The 26,414-nt window shown below is 31.8% G+C and overlaps 4 protein-coding genes across 13 annotated transcripts; 1 reads left to right on the top strand and 3 right to left on the bottom strand.

Moving 5' to 3' along the window:
* Positions 1-682: 682 nt before the first annotated feature.
* Rchy1 (Ring finger and CHY zinc finger domain containing 1) lies at positions 683-7,150 on the bottom strand. 3 transcript variants are annotated; one of them, XM_083083950.1, is made up of 7 exons: positions 6,213-7,150; positions 5,440-5,673; positions 4,784-5,333; positions 4,040-4,357; positions 3,595-3,873; positions 3,427-3,517; positions 683-3,360 (listed from the first exon to the last, which is right to left on the bottom strand). In XM_083083950.1, the coding sequence occupies exons 3-7, from the start codon at positions 5,123-5,125 to the stop codon at positions 3,287-3,289; spliced, it is 1,104 nt and encodes a 367-aa protein (XP_082940076.1). In that variant the 5' UTR covers positions 5,126-5,333; positions 5,440-5,673; positions 6,213-7,150; the 3' UTR covers positions 683-3,286. The 3 variants fall into 3 exon arrangements, with proteins under 3 accessions (XP_082940076.1, XP_082940075.1, XP_082940077.1); XM_083083949.1 differs by having other exon boundaries at positions 4,784-5,673; XM_083083951.1 differs by having other exon boundaries at positions 683-3,351; positions 4,784-5,673.
* Positions 5,906-9,851, top strand: Ppox (protoporphyrinogen oxidase). The gene is made up of 2 exons (XM_083083946.1): positions 5,906-7,242; positions 7,430-9,851. The coding sequence occupies exons 1-2, from the start codon at positions 6,130-6,132 to the stop codon at positions 7,748-7,750; spliced, it is 1,434 nt and encodes a 477-aa protein (XP_082940072.1). The 5' UTR covers positions 5,906-6,129; the 3' UTR covers positions 7,751-9,851.
* Positions 7,321-9,998, bottom strand: Taf13 (TATA-box binding protein associated factor 13). 2 transcript variants are annotated; one of them, XM_083083954.1, is made up of 4 exons: positions 9,630-9,998; positions 9,167-9,404; positions 8,802-8,903; positions 7,321-7,714 (listed from the first exon to the last, which is right to left on the bottom strand). In XM_083083954.1, exons 1-4 carry the CDS (start codon positions 9,654-9,656, stop codon positions 7,710-7,712), a joined length of 372 nt encoding a protein of 123 aa, XP_082940080.1. In that variant the 5' UTR covers positions 9,657-9,998; the 3' UTR covers positions 7,321-7,709. The 2 variants fall into 2 exon arrangements, with proteins under 2 accessions (XP_082940080.1, XP_082940079.1); XM_083083953.1 differs by having other exon boundaries at positions 7,321-8,903; positions 9,630-9,996.
* A 1,074-nt stretch (positions 9,999-11,072) lies between these two features.
* Positions 11,073-26,013, bottom strand: LOC145963048 (uncharacterized). 7 transcript variants are annotated; one of them, XM_083084655.1, is made up of 17 exons: positions 25,750-26,011; positions 24,473-25,116; positions 23,950-24,124; positions 23,615-23,695; positions 22,372-23,547; positions 21,976-22,131; positions 20,639-20,890; positions 20,283-20,384; positions 19,958-20,062; positions 19,273-19,417; positions 16,544-18,999; positions 15,900-16,307; positions 15,560-15,766; positions 14,909-15,477; positions 14,558-14,801; positions 14,245-14,347; positions 11,073-13,925 (listed from the first exon to the last, which is right to left on the bottom strand). In XM_083084655.1, the coding sequence occupies exons 3-17, from the start codon at positions 24,055-24,057 to the stop codon at positions 13,165-13,167; spliced, it is 6,873 nt and encodes a 2,290-aa protein (XP_082940781.1). In that variant the 5' UTR covers positions 24,058-24,124; positions 24,473-25,116; positions 25,750-26,011; the 3' UTR covers positions 11,073-13,164. The 7 variants fall into 7 exon arrangements, with proteins under 7 accessions (XP_082940781.1, XP_082940779.1, XP_082940775.1 ...); XM_083084653.1 differs by having other exon boundaries at positions 15,638-15,766; positions 21,976-23,547; positions 25,750-26,013; XM_083084649.1 differs by having other exon boundaries at positions 21,976-23,547; positions 25,750-26,012.
* Positions 26,014-26,414: the final 401 nt, after the last annotated feature.

Below are 26,414 nucleotides of genomic sequence, written 5' to 3'. Positions count from 1 at the left end.
ATATATATATAATGCATTAATACATTTTCGTGACCCGTGGCGATTTCTAAAAAGATCTGTGACAGATCTTTTTAAGAATTGTGAGATTATTCTCTCATGGACAGAATTCGCCTTCAAATAATAACTTTGCAATTTTTATTATGAAATTTATATGCATGCCGGGTAACATCGAATAAATACAGATATTAATAAATTTATATTATTTTATTATGATATTATCTGTAATATAAGCACTTGATACGCGAGTATTGAATTCTTGTCATCCTCTCATATGGAAAAAGATTGTGGAATAGAATTATAACCAATTTATTTGATATAATAGTATATATTATATGTAATATAAAACGAAAGCGTTGTTGCGGCCGTTATGTACAAAGAGCCATTTGTAACTAGTATTTAATTTACAAATGAATATAATAAAAACATGATAATCACAACGAAATCTCGTCTTTTATGCCACAAGTTTTCCTAATATAGATAATTGAACAAATTATATGCAAAACATACGTTTAACATAATTTGTTGATAAGTAAACATTTAATATTTAAATTATTATCAAAATGAATCATATTAAAAAATATTTTTCAAGCTGTTCAATTTTGAAGCTTATTAAAAGTATAATATTTACTAAAATTTTATATAAAATTAATGAGCTATTTGGAATATTATGGAATGATATATATAGAATTTAAAGCTTTTTAATACCGTTTTGCTTTAGAAACAAAACTCAAAATATTACATTTGCGTCACTTGTAATTCCACTGTGAAAGTCAAACTTCAAGGAAAAGTTATCGAGTTGTTTTTAGTCGTTTCTTATAAAGTATATACGAAGGCTATTAATCGGTAACTAAAAAATATTTTGTATTAAATATAATAAGATAACAAAAAATTACGATTATCTGCCATGACTATCGAGTATTTCATATAGCTATTGTACATACGTACAATTACACTAAAACAGATTACATAAGGATTTATATTAATGAGTGAATATTAATCGCTAGACGAATGCCTCTTAAGAGAAATGCAAATTCAAAGTATGCACATTGAAATAATTGGGATACATTTATAGAATATTTTAGCATTTTCAACATGAAATATTTTCCTAATCATTTTCACCACTATATTTTATTGTAGAATTAGCATGTGCCACTGGTGCAAATTTACTTATGCTCTTGTGTAAAACATTCACACTTAGGAAAAAACTGCTATAAGAACAGCGATATGCTCAATCTTCCGCGACTAGATTATGACTAAAGAGATCTTTTTCCGAAATAAGACCATATTTCTATAAAACGCTTTTAAGCAACTCTTACAAACACAAATTTATCATTTTAACTTTGTTTTTTCAAAATGTCAATTAAAGTGCAATTATAATTAGGCCATTAATTTATGCATTTTAATATGGCAAAAATGCTATAATATATGTCACTATAACTAATATGAATGGCATTTGTGAAAAAAATAAGTTCTAATAATATTGCACATTATATTGATAAAATATAACATTTTTAAGACTATATATCCAAAGTAGAAAGTTTTACTCAAGGTGACACTGTGCTACATTGCCTAAAGTATAATTGGATTTTGGGTTATTTTATATTACTTTTTCCATTAACACAATCACATATACATATATGCACGCACACATACACAACACACATATCAGTTCACAATTTTTTAATTATTTTTCTAAATATGATTAGTAAATTAGCTACCAATGCAGTTGCCATTTCAGAAGGCAAATCTAGATACAGGAAATATGTATATATTATAAATCATACATATATCAGTATATTCAAAAATGTCGCACAAAACTTTCATTTATAAATTTGTTGAGCTATTTGGAATTTAATTTTCTTTTGTCAAAGGCGGCAAAGTTTTTAAAAAGATGTGAAAGATACTTATGAAATCTCAATCATCGCGATAGTTAATGTCAAAAATTGAAAATATAACAAAATAAGACATACTAGCATATTTTTGTAAAGAAAAAAAAGATTCCAAATTCACCAAACATTGTAACATTGTATATGCCTGAAATATTTTATCACATAATAATATATATTGCACAATATATAAGTTTAGAATATTATGTGGATTGTCCCAGAAGAATTGATGCACCATCTTTTAACACATTGTTAACTGGTAATTTTATGCAAAGCTTATATCACCGGCTATTTTTCTAGTAAACGAATATAAAAATGATCACTTTTTTTATAATAAAGTAACACGATCGAATACAATCAAAAAAGCTTTTATAAAATTCTATACTACTCTGTTTCAAAAATTGCGTGAGCTAATGCAAGTGCAAATACGAGTTAACTTGTTACCAGTCAATAACGTTTTAACACTTGATAATGTGTTAATGCCAGATTCTTGATATCATGCAAAATTCTGAAAAAAATATCTGAAAAGTAAATCGGTATCTGAATAATTTTATTACTATGCAATGTCTGAAAATGCAAACTTTGGATTTATTAGCCAATTTTTCCATTAAAAATTTATTTTGATGTTGAGATTTTTATTTCCAAATGTCTTCAAGAATCTGCTAACAGCTAGTATACGAAGTCTGGAACACCCTGTATATGTGTACACACATACACACACACACACACGCACGCACACATATATATTTTATTATATTATATATGATAAAAACATTAGAAACAAATAACAATCAAGATCCTCAACATAAATATGATCTATACACAAAAATAGAAATGTCTTAATATGAGTTTGTATATATTCATATTGGAACATTGGATTTTTCATACATATATATATATATATATATATATATTTTTTTTTTTCAATATGTTTAAAATCATTATTAAGACACTTCTGTCCCCATGTGTACGTATATGAAAAGGAATGTCTATGAAATATTCTCATGTTGATCACTTCATTAACTATTTTTAATTACAATGTGATAAACGACGCAAAAACAAGAAATTTATAATATATATCATTTTTTTAAGATTTATGTTAATGAAATGATCTACATATTGGATCCAAAAAATTGCATTACAATATGTCATAAATGACCACTGAAAATAATTGTGTACTTCTGACATTTGATTATTCAATAATGATATTTCATTTTTATGCACTAATTTGCAATTGGCTAACTAATTCTTGATCAAAGAATACTATGAAGGCAACAAAAGCGCAATTTGCTACAAAATGTCAAAGATAAAATTTATCTATAAAATCTCTCCCATTACTGGTATGATGTATTCCTTTTGTAATTGATGGATAATTTCGGATAACATTCCGATCTTTATCCTTACGATTGCTCCTTCTCTTCTTTACTACTACCACCAGCTGCTGCTTCTGATAGGACATCTGGATCTGTACAAACTATTAAGAATTTATGTAATCACGTAAGATTATAAAATAATTAATTAATAAGTAATTAATAATCACCTGGAGAAGGTGAACCTTTTATCCTGCAAGTATTATAGCTACCACAGTTTAAGCACTTCAATCCAACAATATGAAACTTTACCGTCGATTCCTGAAAGCACAAATATCCTGCCATTATTTTTTTTTATCATTTAAATTATATTTGGGAAATATGAAGAAATATTCAACCTCGTGGCAGTCTTTGCATAAAATATCGGCTTTGTAGTCCTTGTATTCCTCTGGCATTGGTGTTAATGATACTTCTGCATCTAAATATTTCCATAAATCCGTCATATCTAAAAGCGACACTTGACATGTTGGGCAAGCATAATGTCCAGACTGTAACAATTCCTTAAAACATGTACGATGTAGCAAGTGTCCGCAACCAGGAATGTGACATGGTGTGCGACTCGTATGAATATCTTCGAGGCACACAGGACAATTGGAATGTGAAACATTTTCTATGCACTGTAAAATAAAATTTATTCAATGTTTATATAGCAACAACTGTAAGTAAATTTTATGGAAAAAAAATATAAATATTTTAAATGAGTTATTTGTTATTATTGTTTTCTTTTGTTGTTTCAATACATTTTTTGTATTATAATATATTCTTACTATTATATATTCTTACCGTATGTCCATTTTGTAGTTGAACTGGCAAACACATATTACACTTTGCACAGTGAAAGAATTTATCACGACCACCAACCCTACATATACCACAACCATCGCAATGGTATTGATTCTTGTCTTCATCATCAAAAAGATTACATTCGAGGCATGTATATTTGCCAAATTGACAATGGCAATTTTGACAAGTGGCTTGAACAGGTTGACGAGTATCACAAAGAACACATATTAATTCTGTCACTTCTTTCCTATTTACCGTATGTGCCTCCTGTTCATCATGACAAAATCGGCATGTGTATACTTTATTGCAGCAAGGAGTCTAAAAAGAAAACAAGTATATGTTAAAAAATAAAATATTATTGGAAAAATTCATATTAAAAATTAAGTATATTATTATTACTATATTTTTTACATCTTTTAAAATATATATTTTGAGATGTCATGAGATTAAATCTATTAATAAAAACAAATATAAAATATAAAGATATATATTTGTACATGACAATTACAACATTCAATAGTGCATTTCTTCCTAAAAACATGTAATATCATTCTTCTGTAAAAAACAACTTTTTAAAGGACATTATATTAATATAATATTTATCATAAATTAAATTAATAATTAAATTAATTTATTAAAAATCCTACAGATAAACATTCAATTATACCGATGAATTTGAAAATGCTACATTACAGAATAATGGGACAATTTTATTTCAGCTTTTACACGTTTTTATTTACATACCACAAACTTGGACTTTCGTTTGTAGTGCTCGCAGCCATAATCATCCTCCGGAGTGGCGAGCAATTTCTCTCGCGAGGTGGACGCGCGATACATAGGCCAAGCATAGCTTTCATTCTTGGCAACGGGCTTCTTGGTGCCGCAACCGGGATTCTCGTCGTTACTATTCGAGGCAGTCTTCTTGGTGCGACTCGATTCGTCGTCGTCGCAATCCGCGGTGGATAGATTAGTGTCGGGATTGGAAACTTCGTCGTCGCGATCCGCGGTGGGCTTCTCGCAACTCTGATCCTCGTTATCGCTATCCACGGCGACATCGTGCGTCTTATTCTCGTCGTTGTTCTGCATGTTGATACTACTGATTTCGTCCTGCTCCTTCCTCTCATCAACCCAAAGTGCGGCCTTCTTGCCGATTAACACCGACAATAGTGCATTCTATAGTGGTGCGTCGTCGTCGTCGTCGTGAGCTGAATGGAGAACCGAGGATCGTGTCTTGGGATACCTTCGAGTTCTTTCCAGACACGAGTAGGCTCAAAAATGTTGATACGTCGATTACCTAGAGTTCGCGAGAAATGCTCGAGAGAAATTCTCAGTGAACAAGGTCGCTTCTGTCATTGACTCGTCGCAAATGAAACTTATCGCAATCGCATAAGCCTACTTACACTGACTTACACACTGCAGTTGGTTGCAACACTTGGCGAAACGATGTCGATCGTGATCACAAATTGCCACATGCGCACACGTACATACATACACGCATACATACATATGTATGTGTGTGCATGCATTAAGCCGTATCAAATTGAAATTTGATCAATCGAAACGAAGAAATTTTTTAGCTCCTTTTATTCTCATCAAGCCAAATTCCAATCTTCAATACATATATCTAATATGGGCTGAAAGGAATCGAATAAAGATCTCATTTTTATGCATCCCATCTATATCTAAATTCTTCCTTGCTTTCATATTGACAACTAATATCCATCTATGTATTTTATATATCTATGGTTATAATAGATAACCTACAAATTATTTTCTATGGGGTAGTATTTTTGATATCTTTTGAATCTTCGTAAAAAGAAAAAAAAAATGCAGCCTAAATAGTATTAAAATATTCAAATTCTATTAGACATTATATGTGTCATATATTTATGTCTTTAAGTCATTATCTTAATTTTAGCAATTTCATTTATATTCATTTTTATTCGCGAACAAAATTCTTTCATTTATATACATGATACTAAAATACCATTTACTTTTAGCACATAAATTAACATATATTTAATCAAGATTGCATTTAACTGCACAATATATTGAGCTGACATTATATAGAGTATCTGTTTAATATTAAGATGACAATAATATTAGGAGGTGGCATATCAGGTCTATCAGCAGCGTATTATGCCGCTAATAACGCAAGAAATTCGGCTATTACTTTATTGGAAGCGTCCAATCGTGTGGGTGGATGGATACGAAGTAAAAGATCACCATCTGGAGCAATCTTTGAGCAAGGACCGAGAACCATTAGACCTGTTGGATTAGCTGGAAAAAATACTCTTAACTTGGTGGAGGATCTCCAATTGAATAACAAATTAATTCATATCGGACGAAGTCATCCCGCGACGCGGAATAGATTGATCTACTCAGATGAAGCATTGCATCTGTTACCAACTTCATTGAAGGGTATCTTCAAGACGCTTTCACTATTAGATCGTCCCCTGATAAACTGCTTATGGACTGACTTGACAGCTCCCAAGATATCCAAAGAGGACGAGAGTATCTATAATTTCGTCCAAAGAAGATTAGGTCAAGACATTGCGGATAATCTTATCAGTCCTATAATTTGTGGAATATGTGCGGGAGATGCGCAGAAAATTAGTGTTAATTTTTTGTTGAAATCTCTATTTGAGGCAGAACAGAAATATGGTTCCATAGTAAAAGGCGTATTGGCAAATCGACTAAAAAAATTTTTTTCAAAATCAAAAGACACAGTAAAAGAAAATAATACAGACTCTGCAAATTTACGCTTGACTTTAGCAAATAGAGCTCAAAAGGAATACTGGGCATTGTGGGGCTTGGAAGGAGGACTCGAACAATTACCTCAGGCATTAGCCAATAATGTAAAAAAGCGAGGAGTGAGAATACAAACTGAGGCAAAATGTGAAAAACTTACATTTAAATCAAATCACGTAGAACTATTAATTAACGGCAATATTCAAGAAAGTTCGCGCGTTATTTCGAGTTTACCTGCGAAGAACTTGGCTGAAATAGTGCGGGAGCAACATCCCATACTGTCAACAGAATTAGAGGAGATACCTACTGTAACAGTAGGAGTAGTTAATTTTGAATTCCAAGAAGATGTATTGCCATTGCAGGCATTTGGATTTCTCGTACCACCGAAAGAGAATCTTTCTCTGCTAGGTGTAATCTTTGATTCCTGTGTTTTCCCTCAAAAGTCTTCTACAGTATGTATACTTTGAAATAGTTTTATTTCACTTCCGAACATTAAGCCCTTATTTGATTCATGTATAGCAATCCATAAGTAGGTTCTTCTATAATTTTTATTTTTATATGTACAAAACTAAGAGTATTAAATTATACATCATCATGTCCAACATTTTATATACACAGAATTTTGTGATGATGGTTTAGGTGCTGACAGTCATGATGGGCGGGGCTTGGTTCGAAAAATATTTCGGCCTTAATCCATCGGAGGATCACTTATTAACAACGGCGATTGATCATATAAAACGTATCTTACTTATCGAGGAGGAACCAATCGCACACAACGTTGCTGTTCTGAAGGATTGTATTCCGCAGCACGTTGTGGGTCATACTCAACGTATAAAACGCATCCACGATTATATTTCCGCGCACCATATTCCTCTGGCACTGTGTGGTTCCTCTTACCAAGGTGTGGGACTCAATGACGTTATTCTGTCAGCAAAACAGGCCGTTGACATTGTACAATAATTGTGGAAGTACTCGAGAAGTGTAAAACTGCGAGAAGGGCTAGTAGCATCACATAAAAAGAAAAACAATAAAACTACATGCAAATGCTGTGCATGCTGAATTTTAACAATCATAAACCATGCAAAAATGCATAATTTTGCAGACCTATATAATGCAAACAAGACTAAAAGAGAATACAATCATTGTTAAATTATAATATAAATAAAAATATAATATAATATAAAAATTATAAATTATTATTTAAATTGTAATACAATAATATGAAACTGCTAATTTCTTATAATTTAAGCAATGATTATTATTACATTGTATTATATAAACATATAAAACAAAGTATGAAAATGGAATGGCAAAATATATTTTGTGTGGAATTATATTAAATGTAAAATATAATTAGCATTGGTGTCAAATGTATAATATGTTACTTTATTAAGTTTATTAATACATAAATAAACATATATAAACGTATATAAAGATCTACTAACATAAAAGCTAATTAGAAAAACTTGTTTGCTTTTAGTCATCATATATATGAAAAAAACATATTTTCTATAAAATATCACATTTTCTATAAAATATCACATTTTGTGATATTCTTATCAAATAATATATTTTGTAACAATGTGCAAGATTATATAATACACTTAATGTTTTATCATATATTTATTAAGAACAAGCTTATAAATAGTCTAGGTTGTGCTTCTTTGTATTTAAAAACATAAAAAAATCTTTGCTAAAATATCCATGACAGAAAAGAGTAAACAAATTTTTACTCGCAAGCATAATATTATTGCAAAGTAAAGCAACACTTGTCCAACAATAAGTTTAACTAATTAAAAACATTATTTTTATCTTAATCGAGGCATATATTTAAATCAATTATGTAAATAAAACAAATTATATTAATACTACTTGCAAATTGATCATGCTGATTTGAAAAAATTATTTAAATAGTTATATAAATATAACTCAAGTCAATTTATCTAAATTTCAAAATGTTTTATATTCAATATAACAGATAATATTACAATTGTCTAGTCTTTGACAGTACCTGCATATTTAACCTCGTCGAAAGCTTTTCTTGCTTTCTTAAGTTCTTCGTTCATTGTTAGAAGATCTTTTACTCTGGCATATTTTCTAGGATCTTTTCTCACTGAAAAATAAATCATTATATTATAAAATGGAGAAATGATATATTACAGTCAATTATCTATATTATAAAACTATTAATATTAATATCCTTATTGTTAACTTTTCCCTTCAGTTCTCATTCTTATTCTAATGCTTAGTATTGATTATTCCATCTTGCATTTACTTTTTTATCTTTTTAATAATTAGGTAGAAATATGAATAGTGGGAAGATTAAGGAAGAAAATATTATTTTATATTAGCCTATATGTTTCCTAAAAATTATACCTAAAAACACAATATCTTCCACTTGAACTCGTCCAGTACGTCCTATTTCCATGGCCCGATGTGTCATCTCGGTTATAAATTCAATAACTAAATCCTCCAACAAATCCACACTCTCAGTATAAGGATTTTGATCGTCGCCAAAGCCATACATCATGCAGCGCAATTCCTTGGAAAAGAGACGTTTTCTTCCCCCAGGTAAAGTCCCGCCGATAGGAATCTCTGTCTCTTCATCTTCAAACTATCAAAATATTAAAATGCTTAGAGTATAAAAAACACAATAAATACATACAATAAACAAATAATCTGCAATAATTACTCTCTTATAATATATATTATTCAAATATATCTAGCCTACTATTCTATGAAAGAGATAAAACTATTCTGAGAACTTTTTTTTTGTTTTAGAGAAACGAATGAAGACATCTAAATTTATAAAGAAGAAAAATATAAAAGTAAATCCAACCTGTTCGAAAGTTTCTTCAGCAGACATTGTCTTAGATTCTAGATGGATCGAATTTTTTCAGTCACCTCTATAACAAACTTGATCACATTCATCACACAAGTACTGATTTTAATTGTAATATATATATCAAATCATAATTGAACACAATTGTATGTACACTAATTATGTTAAGCACTTATGTTTTTTTTATTTTTAAAGTGTCTTCAGCCTAATAGAAAAATATATGTTTATTATGAATTTCTATAAATCTGTTCTTTTTAGCTGAACTAGATGTACTTCCTTCCAATGTGGAGTAAAAAAGATAACCTCTGAACTAGCAGCTCCTTCAACTAAAAAGAACAGACTTATAGATTAAAACTCATATTGTGAAATGTGATACTAGGGCAGCCATATCTAATTGGGAAGAATTCGATATGCTTAATCCAGTGGCTTAATCTGTTGATAAAAGCATATTATATACACGCACATATATATATATATATATATATATATATATATATATATATATATTTGTGCGTGTGTTTTGTAAAAATATTTGTTTTGAAACAATATACAAAACATGTTTACATTTTTAATGCAAGTATAAAAAAAAATTATTCTTAATGATATTTTCTTGTACGTTTTCTCAACTAAGAACATATATGTATATATACATATTGGGAAAAACAAAAAGGAACAAAAAATATAATAAAAAAAAATAAAATGTAAGTTAAATATAATTTTTTATATAAAATATTTATTTTATGAATATATGTTATTATATAGCAGAGTCCTTCTTTTTTTTAAAGTGCGGTAAAATTATGATACCATTGGCATGGAAATTGTTTCTAATCTTTACTTGATGAAAAGTATTTTACTTATATATACAAATAAAATTTCTATATAATGGTAGATAAATTAAAAAGAAAGAAGGTAATGTTGAAATTTTTTAGATATTTAACAATTTTTTGAACAAATGAAATGCGCTATTTAACATATATAAAATTCTTTTCATATTTTTATATTGGAAGAAATTAAATTTATCGAAATTATACTTGTTTCGATTCTTAACTGCTGATATTCTTCATATTCAGAAACAAGAATCCAATAAAAAGTAATCAATAAAGAATATCTATAAAAGAATAAAATGGTAACAATTTATACATACATGATGCATGGAATTTTTTATCGGCTTTAAAAAGTTGTACACTTTTAAAAATATACAATATCGTTTTTTTTATGCATAATTATCTTCTCCTGCAAGATACGAAATATGTATAAGAGATTTGATCACTTATTCGTATACTATCTTATATATCAAGTTTATCAAATTTCATTATTATTATTTCATTTGTTCTTTTTTATACAAGACATATGATTCTGCGACATAGAGATATTGTACTATGTTACATAAAAATAACGATACTCTTTTTTGGGTATACTGACAACAATTAAAATAAAATGTCCTTTAAATTATATTTATATATATTATCACTGTACCATTTGTCTTCACTCTCGTCAGCGATTGTATTGTTACATATCGTTGTTAATGCTTAATAATTGCAACTTGCAAAATATGTGATATTCGCTCAAACGCAGCACACAGATAGGGATATAAGATAATCTATATACGTACTCGTGAAATATCGGCAATTTATTAGGCTCAAAAGAATTTTAATATGTCCAAACTTTTAAATCTGTGAAGAATTCTTATTAAGTCACGATTGCCGTCGAGAGTGTAATTGAACATTATGTATGTACAAACGATTATTATTTCTTACTGTAATACATTACATAGTTTTGCTTGTTTTTCTCTGTATATACGTCAGTCTTGGATTGCTTTTGCCAGAAAACGCTTCATTTCCACTGTGCATAGAGAGTCGTTCTTGATATATGTAGAAAAAGAATATACGCAAGCGCGCGAGTTCACATAATAAAACTGCATAAATCTGCAAAAAATATCGCGTTTTCCAGTATTGTAAAAGTATCTCTTAAAAATCGGAATAAATAATTTCAGGTCTCGATTTCCTCATAATTTTAGGACATGTGTATAAATCACATGTATTACAACAAAATAAAGAATATATTGAAAATATATATTGCTATATATTGGGAATGTGTATCTGATGCTAATCAATTTCAGAAAAATTACTTTGACTTTGTCAAAGATTCTAATGATCATCATGATTATTCTTTTTCCACACATGCACTCTCCAATATACATCCATCAATTACTCACATATGTATTGCGAGCTTGTGATGCCAAAAAAGAAAAAGAAGTCGTGAAATACTATACACTATTTAGAAACACACAGTTTGTTTCTTTGATTTTGCTTCATAACATCGAGACTGTATATATATCATAAATAGAAATGAATCTAAAATAATATTCATAAAAGTAGCATGGTTCCTTTTTCTTTTACATAATTTGTTATTGGTGATACAAACACACAATTTTAGAGACAGGTAAATTATATATATGAAAAAAAAAGAAACATTTATTAAATGAAAATATTTCAATAAAATATTTTATTTTACATTACCACCAAAGCTTTATTTCTGAAAAAATCTAAAATAAATAAATTTTATTCAATATTTTTTATTTTTCATTCTTTTTATGTAGAATCATTTTATCCTCCTTTTTTTTCCGATTGTATCATCAATAGCATTTTGTTTTAAATACATTTGCATTTTACATTTTTATGATCTTATATATCAGTCTCTTATGCTCTTTTCTTTTTGCTCACCGTCGAGTCCAATGATGATGTATTGTTAATTAATAGTAATAATAATAATTCTGAGAATAAATCTCAATAACAATAATACAAATAATAGTCACAATAATATTAATAATATACCTTAAAAACATGTATGTACAATTCACCGACCCATTTTTAAGTATCAATAAGATTCTTTTACAAGTACTACCGATAAAGTGGAATAAGTTGCTTTAAATAATTACTTTTTACAAAATTACATTACAAAGTGGCATATTGTAAAATCTGAGCGAGTCATCTATCTAATCTATTCACATGTACAGCTGCTAATTAGATTTACGCGGTGGCTTTATTACAGCTAGACTACTGGAAAGTATACATGTTTGTATATTATGAATAATTATTGCCATTGCAAAAAAGAAAATCTTTGATAAATTGAAATGTTCAATACATATATATATGTATCATACTGCACCACATGTATATATAATCCAGTTTGTCTCTCTCTTTCTCTGTTGAATAATATATAAATAAAATAATATAAAGTGTATGTCATATGATTTATACAAATAATTTAATAACTATCTGTATATGTGTGTGTGTGTATGTGTATGTGTACGCGCGTGTGCGCGCTTCAGGATATGCAGTATTGGAAACAATCTTGAAGATTATTGTATCAGTGATCTTAAAACACAGTTTTCATGACAGATAGATCCACGATATCGACAAAAAACCATGAAAAATCGACTTATAGTTCCTTTAAAATTCTTAAAACGTGTAATTTTAGCTTAATATTCACTATAAACTTTCACTTCTTAACATACTTTACTAAAGGAGGGTCACGAGCCTAAAATGCTGCGGACTGCTTGATCCAGCGCAGTGTCTTTCGATTCGCCGGACTGCGATGACGAACTACCGCTACTACTGCCGGATAATGTATTCGCAGGACGTTTTTTAAGATTGAGAATGCTGTCAATGGCAGATTGTACTTGTGCGGTGATTTCGTCGTGCTCATTGCCGGCATTACCACTCTCGTTACTCGTTACATGCACAGTACTACTTGGACATTGCGCTTGCGAATGCAAAGCCAATCCATCCAAGCTGTCAGCATCCTCTAATAAATCTCGCTCGAGATCGGTGGCACTACTCCAACGCCTATCGAAAGGCGTTGGAGTTACATCTTGCTCACAATCGTCCTTCATAATTATATTCGAGACACTAGGTACATTCGCACGAAGACACTCGCCATTCGCTCGTGTCCTTTCAATTTTCGATGATCTCGTAACAGCCGTAACAGCACACGCACTATTACCACTATTACCGTTATTACCATTTTTACATCTCAAGGTGTCTGTAGTGGATGGATATACTCCCAGTTCTTTCTGGATTTCCAGCCACTCATCGTAATCACCACTGGTACTGCTTGTCGTTTTAATAACTGGTTTACATTCCATTTCATCACTTGGAAAGTCATCCTCTAGTTCACGTTTTACAGATACATTCACTAAAGATGGCGATGTTGTTAATGCTGATTTGTCCTCTTCTATAAGGCCAGGTTCAACTTTTGGCACCAACGGTTTTTCTTCTTTCTTAAATTCCTCTGCAATTTTAATCGCAATACATACATATATATATTATACATACATATATATAAAATAAAAAATCTTTTAAATAGACGACAAAAAATAGAGAAAATTAGCAGCTAGTTTTATTAGGAATGTAATATAGATAGTATGGCATGTTCTGTGTGTGCAATATAATTTCAAATATATTCAAAGTATGTGAAATAAATAGAAATGTGTGAAACAAATTAAAAAATGTAATCTCAGAAGAAACAAATCCATACATACATGCAATATTTATTTTTATAATTATATTGTATTGAGTTAAAGATAATAAAAAATACATATATAATTTACCATTCACTTTTGCCTCCTGTTCCCGTAACCTATTGAGAATATTTTGTTCTTCAGCCACAAAAGTTCTGTCAATCATCATTAATTCCGACGTCCTCACTTCACGCTATAATTTCAAAAATATTAGTGCCATTACTTATTTAAAAAGAAATATTTAGAATATTTTTTAAATATATAGTGAGATGAATAATAATAGTGATATAAAGTATTTTAATTGGAATATTTTCAATTATGATTAATGTGCAAAGATTTGTATCAGAAATTAATTATTTAACATATATAATTATTCAATAAATAAATATTATATTATTTATACCATGCTTTCCATTAAAAGGAGGTATGTGTATTTATTCATCATTGCGCTAAATTTGCCCAACAAATGTTTCGCCGTCTCCTCAAATCTTTCATCTGCTTTTGCCAAATCCTTGGGACTTAGTACTTGTTCATTTAAACAATGATATCTCACCAAACGTTTACAAGCGTCACGCTTGCCCGAGAATGGTGTATTCATATCTGGATTGGTTGCACCATTTTGATCGATTTTTAACTGTTGTTCCACTCTGTAAGTAATAATATAATTAATATTAAAATTATATATTAACATCATTGAATCTTCAAAGATGATTTATTAAATGTGACAGAGAAAAGTTTATATATAAGTACGTACAAATCGCTGCGATTCAACTGTCTACAAATTGGACTAGTTGCACGTCTCTTTACGCCTTGCCTCGGGCTTATTAAAGGACTCGAGTTGCTATTGGGACTGACGAGTTGCTTTGTCATATTTCCACCAGTGTTTACAGGACTCTGAATCCTCTGCGTTCCCTTTCCCATCATTCTAGGCGAAGTTACTTGTCCTACAGGTGAACCACTTTGAGTCTGAACTTGAATAGGAGAAGAAAGTTCCTGTTTCACAGGACTCGGGGTCTGTATATTCGGTTTGATATCCAATGGATCTGTTTGACATTGCGTGGATTGTTGCATGCTTGTCTGCTGTTGCTGTGTTTGAACTTGAGTCAATTGTTGTGCGTTGTTTTGTAATTGTAGAGCTGTTGTTGCGGAGGTAATCGGCGGCGAGAAGATTTGCACATTCGCAGAGGACGGATTCAACATCTGATTTCCATGATTTTGATAAAACTTGTGCTGCTTGATGTGCGTACTCTGGTGCATATTTTGTGTAGTAGTGTTAGATATAGTTGCTTGCCCTTGCACATTCGGTGGAGTACAGGTAATGCTCTGTAATTATGTTATCACATGTGCATACAAAATATATAAAATACGTCCATAAAATAAATATTCATAATAATACTCTGCTTACTGTGATATTAATGTAATTAATATTAGTGCTACTCGGCATTGTTACAGACGTAGTTGGATTTAAACTTTGAGATGTTACTGGCATAGTAATGGTGGAGGTCTGAGTCTGCGTTTGGGCTGCCGATGTTTGATTCTTGAATGAATTTTGTAGATGTACATTCGATGCAACTGTTGAAACCAGGCTTACATTGAACGTTGATTCAGCAGCCTAAAATAGACCAAATATTAAATACACGAATTCATTAAATTAAAATTTCATAACATTATCCTTTACGCGCGCGATTGCTAAGAATTATTTTATATTTTTGTATTAGTTATTGTGTCATTTTTAATATACTTACGCTATTGACAGGATGAGTAGTACTGCTAACAATCTTCCCACTAGCTAATATTTTTGCTTGTTCCTCATATAATTTCCTCAATGTTGGATTATTTGGCGTGACAGGTTTTCGAGATAAAATAGATTGGATTTGTGACTGAATGTTTTTCAGCATTTGTTGCTTTTGAGCTGGAAGCTGAATAGTTTGTATTCTTTGTACCATTTGACCATTTGAAGGAACTGACACATGACTGCTGGCAGAGGACGAAACCAAAGGACCATTTGCTATAACTTGAGTTGGTTCGCTTTTAACAGGATTTGTAGTTTGCGACACCAGAGTGTTTGTTTTATTTAGATTATCAACTTTTTGTAAATTAGATGTATTCGCTGCAACCATTGTTGGTCGAGTAACGGTTACTGTCTTTGTCGTCTAAAAAATAAAAATGAATTTGTAGTAAAAGTGCCAAAATGCAAATGATATGTATAAATTATATTCTGATACTTTTACTATCCGGATTTTAAGAGATTTTGCATTTTTAGAGAACTTTGTATCCAAGTCAATAGGAATTATTGATTAAAAATTATTGAAAATAATTTCAAATAATGGGAAATAGATAAAACAGATTCAAAGATATAGAAATAAAAAATACGTTCATTTATACATACCTGTGAATTCACGATACTTTGGGCAGTGACAGCAACTTTCGTCTTCTTCACGATTTTCGCTTTCTTTGGTTGATTATTACCCAAATTTCTAATTTGCTGTTGATTCAAATTGTCAATAAATTGACTAGGGAAGTTGGAATTTTGAATCTGTATATGTGGCGGCATCTGAGATGGTGCGGCTTGCACAACGATATTTTGAATATTATTTTGAATTGTTGGAGCTCCGCCAGAACTATTGACAATTATCTGACTCGTTGGAGTATTGATTTGGACACCTTGCAAGTTCTGATTATTTGCGTCCGGCTCACCGATCACTATTTTCTGCGTCTGATTTTGATTTTGCGTCTGATTCGTCGCATTCAATTGTCCGGCCAGAAATTGTTGCAAGAGTTGTTGACTGATTACCTGCATCTGGCCATTTGCATTGGCGATTAACAGCTGATCGTTAGGATTCAAATTACTCAATGCATTTAAAATTTCAGGCGTAATTTTGGGAGCATTATTCAATATGTTGTTTGCTGCTGAGTTGAGTATATTTGCACCTTGGGACTCTATCTTTTGAGATTCGTTTTGTTGGGTAGAAGTATTAGAAGCAGGAGTAGTTGTAATCAGTATATTCTGATTCTGATTTTGTTGCGTATTCATTCCTTGTTGTACAACATTAGCCGAGTTTTGGGATTCAAAGTGATGTGCGTTAACAGAAGAGAAGGTATTCGCTGTCATTACTTTCTGCTGTTGAACATTCACATTTTGCTGGACACTTGTATTGTGTAAAATAGCAGATGTGTTTTGTTGCTGTAGACTTGCCATGACATTCTGTTGCGTATGAGCTATGTCTTTCATAGTTCCCGATTGCAAGTTTTGTTCTACATTCTGAACATTACCAGCAGTATTTTGCTGCAACACATTAATTGTATTTTGTTGAATGCTCGAATGTAAAACATTCATAGTATCGTGTTGTTGCATAGTGTTACAAGAGCTTTGTTGCTGCAATATATTCATGGAATTGTGATGAATATTTGAACTTTGCAAATTTTGTTCAAATATCTGTTGCACATTTTGAGTTTGTACAGTTTGTGCAGTAATCTGCTGATTATGTTGAAATAATGGTGATTCCTGTTGAAGCGCTAGAGTCTCTTGTTGACTCGCTTGTTGAAGATTTTGATTAGCTTTAGATACATGGTCATTTTGTACTAATGAACTACCGGGCAATGATTTTTGCATATGAATGCCATGCTGTTGTTGTTGTGCTTGCTTTCCCAAATTTTGCCGTACATTCGTAGTTATACAAGCGTTTGTGAGTCGTACCTGACTAGATTTTTGCAGAGAAATGTTGGAATTCTGTTGATTGGAATTTGTTTGATTCGCATTAGACATTCGAGGACCTTGTATATTAAACATAGGCGATGGTTTTACGGATAAGACGTCCGAAGTGTTTAAAGAAACATTACCACTCTGCGATAGAATAGGATTCGAGGATTTAGATTGCATTAAGTTTTGTACATTTACATTCTTTGACGTTTGTATCTCCAATGATTGTAAGGGTCCAAGGTTGCTTTGAACACAAACGCTCGGTAACGAATTGGTCTCTTGAGAAACAATATTCTTTTGCTGATTCATCGGTTTCGAACATATCTGGCTATGATGCGGACTAGTGGTACAAACGATATTTTGGGAGCATGTAGAGCTTACGGTATTAGTAGAGACCTGATTTCCACTGGTTAAAGGTGATTTGACGAATTTCGGTCTTTGTTGAATTGTACTTTGAGCAGGCTGCGATGTATTTTGCGCCTGACTAAAAAGTTGCGAGATGATCTGCGAATTTTGTCCACTACCTTGAGTCAGAGATCGTATCAGAGCTTGCGCGGTCGCTGAATCTATTTCGGGCTGATTGGGTTCCGGAGTGTGATGTAAAACAACTTTACCATCTTCTCCAACCGCTAATCGCAATTGTCCCGATATTGCATTCTGCACAGGCATCTGGAGTTGGGCAACAAGCTGACTATTAAATGTCTGCGATACAGAAGCTTGCGTGTTCGTTGTATTTGTTGCAGGTACTTGGATTAGATTTTGAGTGGAATTAGCAGGTATTGTTCCTTGCGATGAAAGTTGACTCAACGATTGTCCGGAATTAGTTTCGCTTTGTTGCGAAACTTGACAGGGAACTTCAGTTTCATTTGTTAGTTCGGTATCAAAAATATCATCATCATCTCCGATACCTGATATTTTCATAATACTGGCAAGATCTAATTTCGGTGGTTCGTCGTCTTTCCGTTTAGCCTTCTTCTTCTTCTTCGCTTTTTTCTTAGGTGGTGGCAACAAATTTTGTTCTGAGACAGTTTGTGTACAGGAAGCATTACCAGTGGTATTGCCAGATGTGACTTGTGCGATTTGTGATTGGGGACTTTGGACCATAGCATTCTGAATTACGATAGAATTGCCAGTTCCTGAATTAGCTGTAGAATTCAAAAGTATAGCAAAAAATCAATAATAAAATTTCCATGATACACTAAAGCAACTGATACTACTAATAAATATTTCTTATCTATGTTAAATAAAATACGAAAAAAGATATAGAATTTAATTTAGTTGATTCTATATAAATATTTTTAACATTTTAAACATACATTTTTAAATAAAATAATGTAAAATCATATTCTATAGTGCTTTTTTAATTCATTTTGCTATAATATTGTTATATAATGTTATATATTGTTATATAAACTTACATGGTGCAGGACTAGATGGAGTATGTCTTATTACTGGAGAAGCAGTTGGAGGAAATCCATTGGGTACAGCAAAGAATGCAGGTGTAAGCCCCTGCAGTTGCATACCTTGTGCTGTGACAACCCTTACTAACTGTTGTTGTGTCAACTATAATCATAAATTAAATATATTTAAATTAATTTCTTGCTTTTTGTTAAATACTTTCTCTCTCTCTCTCTGTCTCTCATCTTATCGCCATAATTTAAAAAAAATTCTCATCCAAATCTCAAAATATATTATATATATTCTGCTAGAAATATCTATTTTATATAAAATATAAAACTTAATAACACAGTTAAATTTCATTTTACTTTTTTTAATTGAAATATTATTACAGTTTAATTGAACTATGTTATTACAATATTATATATTAATGTAAAATTAAATTTATAGAAATTAAAAAAAAAAGTTGAATATTATTAGATAAGATAGTATCATATATGTTCAAAATTTTTTTTACCAAAAATTTTTTTAACTCATAAAAAGTTAGTAAATAAATAAAATCTATAACATGATATATAATATATATAAGAAATTTGTAAGATATTTTGGTTTTAATAAAAAGTGCACGATCCTTTTAATGCAAATATTTAATAAGCAATGATCATGAGTATAAAGCATAGATGAATGAATGAATGAAACCGTCACCTGTGCAGTATGTGTTTGTTGTTGCGCGCTTGCTGGCGTCCTTAATATGAGTTGAACGCCTCCTGGTTGTTGTTGTACAATTACAGGTCCGGTTGATGGTAATACCTACGTTTGAAATGTGACAAATAAATGAAGCATAAAGCAATTCTTTGTGATAATAGAAATGCATGTAAGCAGTTTTTTATATAATAGATATAAAGTGTATCAAAATATTTCATTAATATGATCTGATGTATATATATATTTTTATGTAATTATATAATGAACATGCAGATGAGATATAATCGAGATATAAAAAAGATATAATATGTTGCATAATAATAACCTGATTCAACAGTAAACCTTGCGCCGTTGGAATCATTGTTGCTGTAGTGGGACTTGGTTGTGGTCCAGCAAGAACTAGTTGTGGTTGAGTCTGTTGTGTTACCTTTACAGAGAAAAAGAAATACTTCAAATATAAGATCTCATTATATTGTTAAGAAGCAAAGAAATTTGAATAAATTTTTTTATAAATGTGTGGCATAATATGCTTATGAATATTTATGAATTATTTTTAAAATTATGATTTAAGATATAATGTAATAATTCATTCGTAATATAATTAATATCCAATTAATTTAACAAGAAAATTTAATAAAAAACGCATAAATATAATGAATTTAATTAGAAAATGGACTGTACTTGATTTGTAATTGTAGTAGTAGCTCGTTGTGGTTTCTGCTGAGAAGTAGTAGCTTGCTGATTTGGTGGTTTTGGTAGAATTTGCGGCGGTTGCTTGGCGGGTTTGGCCGCCGCTATTTGGATTTGTTGATTTCCAAATAATTGGGTCCTAGTCACCAATTGAGTTGGGGTAGATTGATAACCCTGTGGTGTACCATGAATTATTTGTAACACTTGCATCCCTTGTTGTAATATAGGTGTATTAGGCCTAACCTGGAACATAAAAAATACAAAGTTTTAATAAATATATAATACTTATGATTTGCTCTAAGAAAACATTCTTTTTTTTTAAATAAATTTTAAAAAATTGAAAGAGAAAAAGAAAATACAGACATCTAAAAATAATTACAAGAGATACAAAATAAATTAAAGGAGATAAAAAATATAAATTTAACTTACAAAAAATGTAAAAAATTACTAAAAAAAATATTCAATAAAGAAAATGTACAAGATATATAAGCTATATATATAAAATATAGCTATATTATATATATATATATATATATATATATATAATTTTCTTATAGTATCTGATAATAGTCGCTTCATCCATCATGTGCAAAATATAAATACACTTTGCATATAAAATTAAGTATATGTTGAAAATTAAAATAATTTCTCTCTCTCAAAGAGAAAAGATTTTCATTACAGATTTTTAACATAGATATGTAAGTCGAAAAGACTTGTTACTTATTAAGTTAGCATAATTAAAATCAAGTTTAGTACTACACACAGAAGTAGCAGATTAATAATTAATTAACATTTATTATATAATTCTGGATTTAATTTTTAATGGAGGTGCTGTATTAAAGAGGTCAATTTATATTGATAATAATGAGTTTCAATTAGTAAACACATAAATATCACACTGTTGATTATTAAATGTTTTATGAAATGCAATAATTATATATGAAATGTAACAATTATACAATAAATAATTATGATCCTTTACTACAATCCAACTGTGTTCGATTTTTATATTAGAAACAAGAAATATGATTTTTTTTTCTTGCACTATACATTCAAATAAATTAGTTTTTTTATATATTTTTATTTCGTTCATATTTTTGAATGATAACAAAAATATATTTTCACAACACAATGGAATTCACATTGTGTTACTTTTTCAAAAACAAAATGAAAATAAAATACATGAAAAAAGATAAAATTAGAAGTATCAATAAAATATCTTGTTAAATTTACTAATGCATTCCATTCTAAACTAAGGAGAGCCAAACTTAAAATAAGCAATTACAATAAAATTTAATTTCAATATTATGCAGAGTAAGTATCCTTACCACAGGTGGACCAGGACTACCTCCAGGCGCTGGGCTTCTATTGTTGAGAGAATTATTTCCGCCTAATAGATGAGGACTTTTCGCAGGAGGATATGGGCTAAGTACAGGGCTCTGTATCTGGCTAACGCTCATCGGACTCTGCATAGGGCTTTGCATCTGTATATTAAAATTACTGTTCGAGGTCGATGTGCCGACCGGACTCGGACTATTTCGATTGGATTGTATTGAATTTGAAGCTGGACTTCTAAGTAAAAGTCGGTTAGGGCTAGGACTCGGTGTTGGTGGTGCTATATTAGACGCCGGACTCTTCAGAGGTATTGAAAACGGACTACCCGGCGAGCTAATGTTTTGATTTTGAATATTTTGCATAGATTTAACAGTATTCATAGTACTGACCACATTCGATGGTTGTGTCGTGCCCGTTAATGCTACTGACGCACTTAAGCCAGGGTTTATCCCCTGCGAATACTGTCGCTGTGGTTGAAATCCAGTCGATTGGGAGGAACTTAAAGAAGAAACATGACTCAATGACATAGTTGGCTCATTGGATGCAGATATATGTACATTCGATGTTGATATATTGGATAAATTAGCGTGCATTGTACCAAGGTGCGGTATATTCGTAGTGAGATTCACGTTCGAAGCGTGATTCACATTTGCAGTGGTTGTATGAATCGATTCGCTGGGTGTGCTCGTGAATATGCTGGAACTCGTTAGAGTTCCGGAATTAGAGATTTGCGAGATTGTCGAGATGTTCGAATTGGGATGCTGCGATATAGCAGAGTTTGGTACATGTGCTATGTTTGATGATCCAACAATGTGCGGTGCAATACTTTGAATGCTTTGTATCGTTTGGAATGGAAACTGTGCGCTACTAGAATTCAAGCTAGTCGGCGTCAAACCAGTTGCCAGAGCATTTATAGATCTATTAAGACCTTGATTTACACCAGAATTTATACTGGTAGTAGTCAAATTTGTATTCGGATTAATAGCAGGTAAACCAGATACGCCGGAATTCGTAGCGGTCAAATTTGTATTCAACGTAAGATTCTGATTTACGTTCGACGAGTTTAAATTCGTCAAATTTGGATTTACACCGGTCAGTCCCGCGTTTACTCCAGATAGCCCAGAATTAATATTTGTAGAGTTTATCGTATTAAGCCTGTTTATCCCAGTATTTACTCCTGCATTTATGCTATTTAAATCTTGTCCCAGATTGGACAAACCGTTATTAATATTGTTTGAACCAATGTTGGACGTCAGATTAGAATTTATAGCATTTAAATGATTCAGGCTAGGATTTATCGCAGTCAGCCCTGTGTTTATACTCGGCAAGCCCAAATTGAGCAGAGGATTTGACGTGGTGATAACATTGGAAGTGAGAGATGTAAGACTGGTATTTAGAAGTGACAGTGGCAATCCCATATTAAGGCCCACCCCAAAAGTGGGGGTGGCCGGGGGTAGGCCCATACCAGTCCCCGAGGGATTTATGGTACTCTGATTCAACTGATTCAATTGGTTTACGTAGACTATGTGATTTCCAGTTGTCGATCCATTTCCTTGTTCTTGAGTCTGAAAAACGAGCAATATTGGAATAATAACCTGAATAAAATATTTACTAATTACAAAAACAACTTACATTACTCGATGTCTGTTGCAAAGCAAATGTTAACGATTGACCACTGGTATTCTGGGCTTGTAGTTGTTGTAACTGCTGCAACTATGTATAAAAAAAAGAGATTGATTAATATTAAATAACGATATTCATGAAGATTATTCAGAGAAGTTTTATAAGATCTATTTATATAAATTTATATATATTATATATACTGTTCTTTTGAATTTTTAATATTTATATTTTAAACCAAAGATATTGAATATTAACAAAATATATTCACAGAAGAGAAATACAACATATTTGGAACTTTGAATTAAAAAATAAGATCTATATATATGTTTTTATAAAAATCTTACTTGTTGTTGGGTCAAAACAGCAACTGGATTATTACGTGGACGTGCATTCGGGGAAGTTGTAGAGGATACTGAGTCCCCAAGGAGAGGGCGTGACTGAGGCTGCTGCATGCCCACGCAGCCCCTCTTTACTATGGGCAGCGTCTAGCCACCTTTTCAGCTTATTTTGTTTTTTTTCCTATTAATATAAAATTCTAGTTTACTCATTATGCATCTTCACAGAAATTTATAAAAAATAATTTATAAAAAATTTTTAAATATAATTTTATATCCTGAGAGTAAACTTGATTTATCAAGACTGATAGATGATAATAATAATTTACAATAATAAAAAAATATAATGTTAAAATGTTTTCACTTTTCAAGGATATTTTGCATTTAGTGTGTTCAGATTTATTAAAATTTTATATATATATATATGTATGTATATATATGTGTATATATATATATATATACACACACACATAGTGTGTGCCTATATCTGTGTATATGTTAACTATTATTAACATAGAAACATTGTATTTACCAAAGTTGTTCAATAGTCGCAGCAAGAAGTATTTGCGTTTCGGCGCCACTCAACACGTCTGCGACCTATGTCTCCCGTTCCTGTCATGCATATAATTTCGTATTTTGTCCAAAGCTTGGGCAGCACTGTATTAATTTCTCAAAGTGCTTATATCCACATATACTGTGAATGTTTCCACGGATCTTGCTGTAGTATTAATCATTCTTGGCCATTAGAGGCATTACTTTGTCGTATATCGAAAGTAGTTCTCTGAACTACTTTATCCATTAAAGAATAACTGCTCAATTGCATTGTGAATATATCCAGACTTATATTTAAAATGCATCTGTCGCAGGATCCCATCCATTTATAAATGCAGCAATGTTACGTTTGCCCATGACAGTACATTCAAGATGCGCACAGAGGACAGTACTAAATGTTTCATAAATAATATTTCTTTTCCATTATATCCTATCCCAGGTCTAAGAAGTAACTCACAGACATTCTTGAATATTTGTCAAATGTTTAAAGCGTAGTATCACAATGTTATACTTTTGCTCATCGAATAATCATTGAAACAATTACGTCTTCTCGATAAAAATGTTTCTGTCGTTGTTACGCACACTACACTTCTGTTTGCACAGATCTTGCCTGCAACTTTTGTCCTGCAAAAACGAACATCAAATTCATGTAACAGATGCATATTAAATTGTTTACATAAAGATCAATGTGTAATCTAGAGAATATTGTGTCGGATTCTTTCGCGATTAAATTAGCTTGTGTAAGTTAGAAAAAGTTTTCTTCGTAAACGGGGAGAGATGACGAAAACGAGAGATCGAGAAAACGGTGTAGCATATTACACGAACGCTCGAACGTTGCTCATGTCGAAGCGATAAGAATGCCTAGTTCGTACGGTAAGTCGAAGAAACCGGGAGATCTCGGAAAAACAATCACGGCCTCGAATTCGACAGCTGGAAGCATATTTGGAGGTTATAACTGGCGCGCCTGTGTGCGAGCATACGTGCCACACAAGCCACACTGACGCGCGCACACACGCATATGAGGCGAGTCACATATACAACACCTCACTCTCACTTACGAGGGTACCAGCGGCGCGCGATTGCACACAACAAAAGGCCCGACTGACAAGGCGTAAACAAAAGAAAACGCGAGCATCTGGCGAAAATTTCGCGCTCGGGACAACCGGGGAGGCCGGCGGACGGCGCTGCTACGCGCGTGTTCGGTGACTGACGCGCAAAAATGCGCGTAGCGTCGCGACGAAAAATTGTCAATATTACCTCTCCGCCGCGAACGCGGTTTTGCCACCCCGTGTGTGTTTTCCTCCTGGGAATTTTCGCGAGTCTCGCGGCGATTTCCCTCCGCGCGATCTCGCGTTCTCGGCGCCTTCTCGCAACGCGCCTCCGTCCGAACGAAAACAACGCACACGGAGCACGCGCGACGACGATATTCTACTGAAAATAATAAACTTTTCAGTTACACGACAGTTCCATGTACGCGTTACACTATTCGGTGGCAACGGCCATCATGTATTTATCAAGGCTGCCATTGCGGACTATAAAATCCCAGATCGCCACTATCGCTATTGGTGACACCTCGGATTAACTTTTTGCAACTATGGACGAAATAACTGAAGGAGCGCGGAATGCGATAAGACGTAATGATTCCTCTACACGGCTGACGCTAGGGAATCATATGCGCGCGATGGCCAATCAGCCTCTCGCTTTTTTGGAAGCAATACATACATAATGGTAAATGATTGGCTATCCCGTATCTTTTCGTACTTTTGTATTCATGAGAGTAGAAAAAGGGCCATGAGGAGCGTCTGATGTAACCGCGCGTAATTGAAATTTTAAAAAAAGTGTATATATTTACAGAAATAAAATAATTTGTAGTGTATTACATATATCTTCTTTGGCTCAAAAAGTAAGTATTTCCCAAAAAC

The sequence above is a fragment of the Camponotus vicinus genome, unplaced genomic scaffold (genome assembly GCF_025532165.1).
Source record: "Camponotus vicinus isolate PSW18456_S1 unplaced genomic scaffold, iyCamVici1.0 SCAF_12, whole genome shotgun sequence".
NCBI lineage: Eukaryota > Metazoa > Arthropoda > Insecta > Hymenoptera > Formicidae > Camponotus > Camponotus vicinus.
The sequence above is the reverse complement of the archived record's forward strand: the minus strand, read 5'-3'. Positions and strand labels throughout refer to the sequence as shown.

Bases quoted from the DNA above. Each gene is read 5' to 3' on its own strand.
- Rchy1 (XM_083083949.1), bottom strand. From the start codon at position 5,125: ATGCAGAACAACGACGAGAATAAGACGCACGATGTCGCCGTGGATAGC. The intron at 3,518-3,594 runs GTTGAATATTTC...TTGTGCTTTCAG, and splicing joins TATGCAAAGACTGCCACGAG to GAATCGACGGTAAAGTTTCA. The intron at 3,361-3,426 runs GTGATTATTAAT...AATTCTTAATAG, and splicing joins AAAAGGTTCACCTTCTCCAG to TTTGTACAGATCCAGATGTC.
- Ppox (XM_083083946.1), top strand. From the start codon at position 6,130: ATGACAATAATATTAGGAGGTGGCATATCAGGTCTATCAGCAGCGTAT. The intron at 7,243-7,429 runs GTATGTATACTT...ATGATGGTTTAG, and splicing joins TCCCTCAAAAGTCTTCTACA to GTGCTGACAGTCATGATGGG.
- Taf13 (XM_083083953.1), bottom strand. From the start codon at position 9,656: ATGTCTGCTGAAGAAACTTTCGAACAG. The intron at 9,405-9,629 runs GTTGGATTTACT...ATATTTTGATAG, and splicing joins CTGAAGAAACTTTCGAACAG to TTTGAAGATGAAGAGACAGA. The intron at 8,904-9,166 runs GTATAATTTTTA...TTTATTTTTCAG, and splicing joins GGAAGATATTGTGTTTTTAG to TGAGAAAAGATCCTAGAAAA.
- LOC145963048 (XM_083084649.1), bottom strand. From the start codon at position 24,057: ATGCAGCAGCCTCAGTCACGCCCTCTCCTTGGGGACTCAGTATCCTCT. The intron at 20,063-20,282 runs GTTATTATTATG...TTTCAAACGTAG, and splicing joins AAGGTTTACTGTTGAATCAG to GTATTACCATCAACCGGACC. The intron at 16,308-16,543 runs GTATGTATAAAT...TTTATTTTTTAG, and splicing joins AAAGTATCGTGAATTCACAG to ACGACAAAGACAGTAACCGT.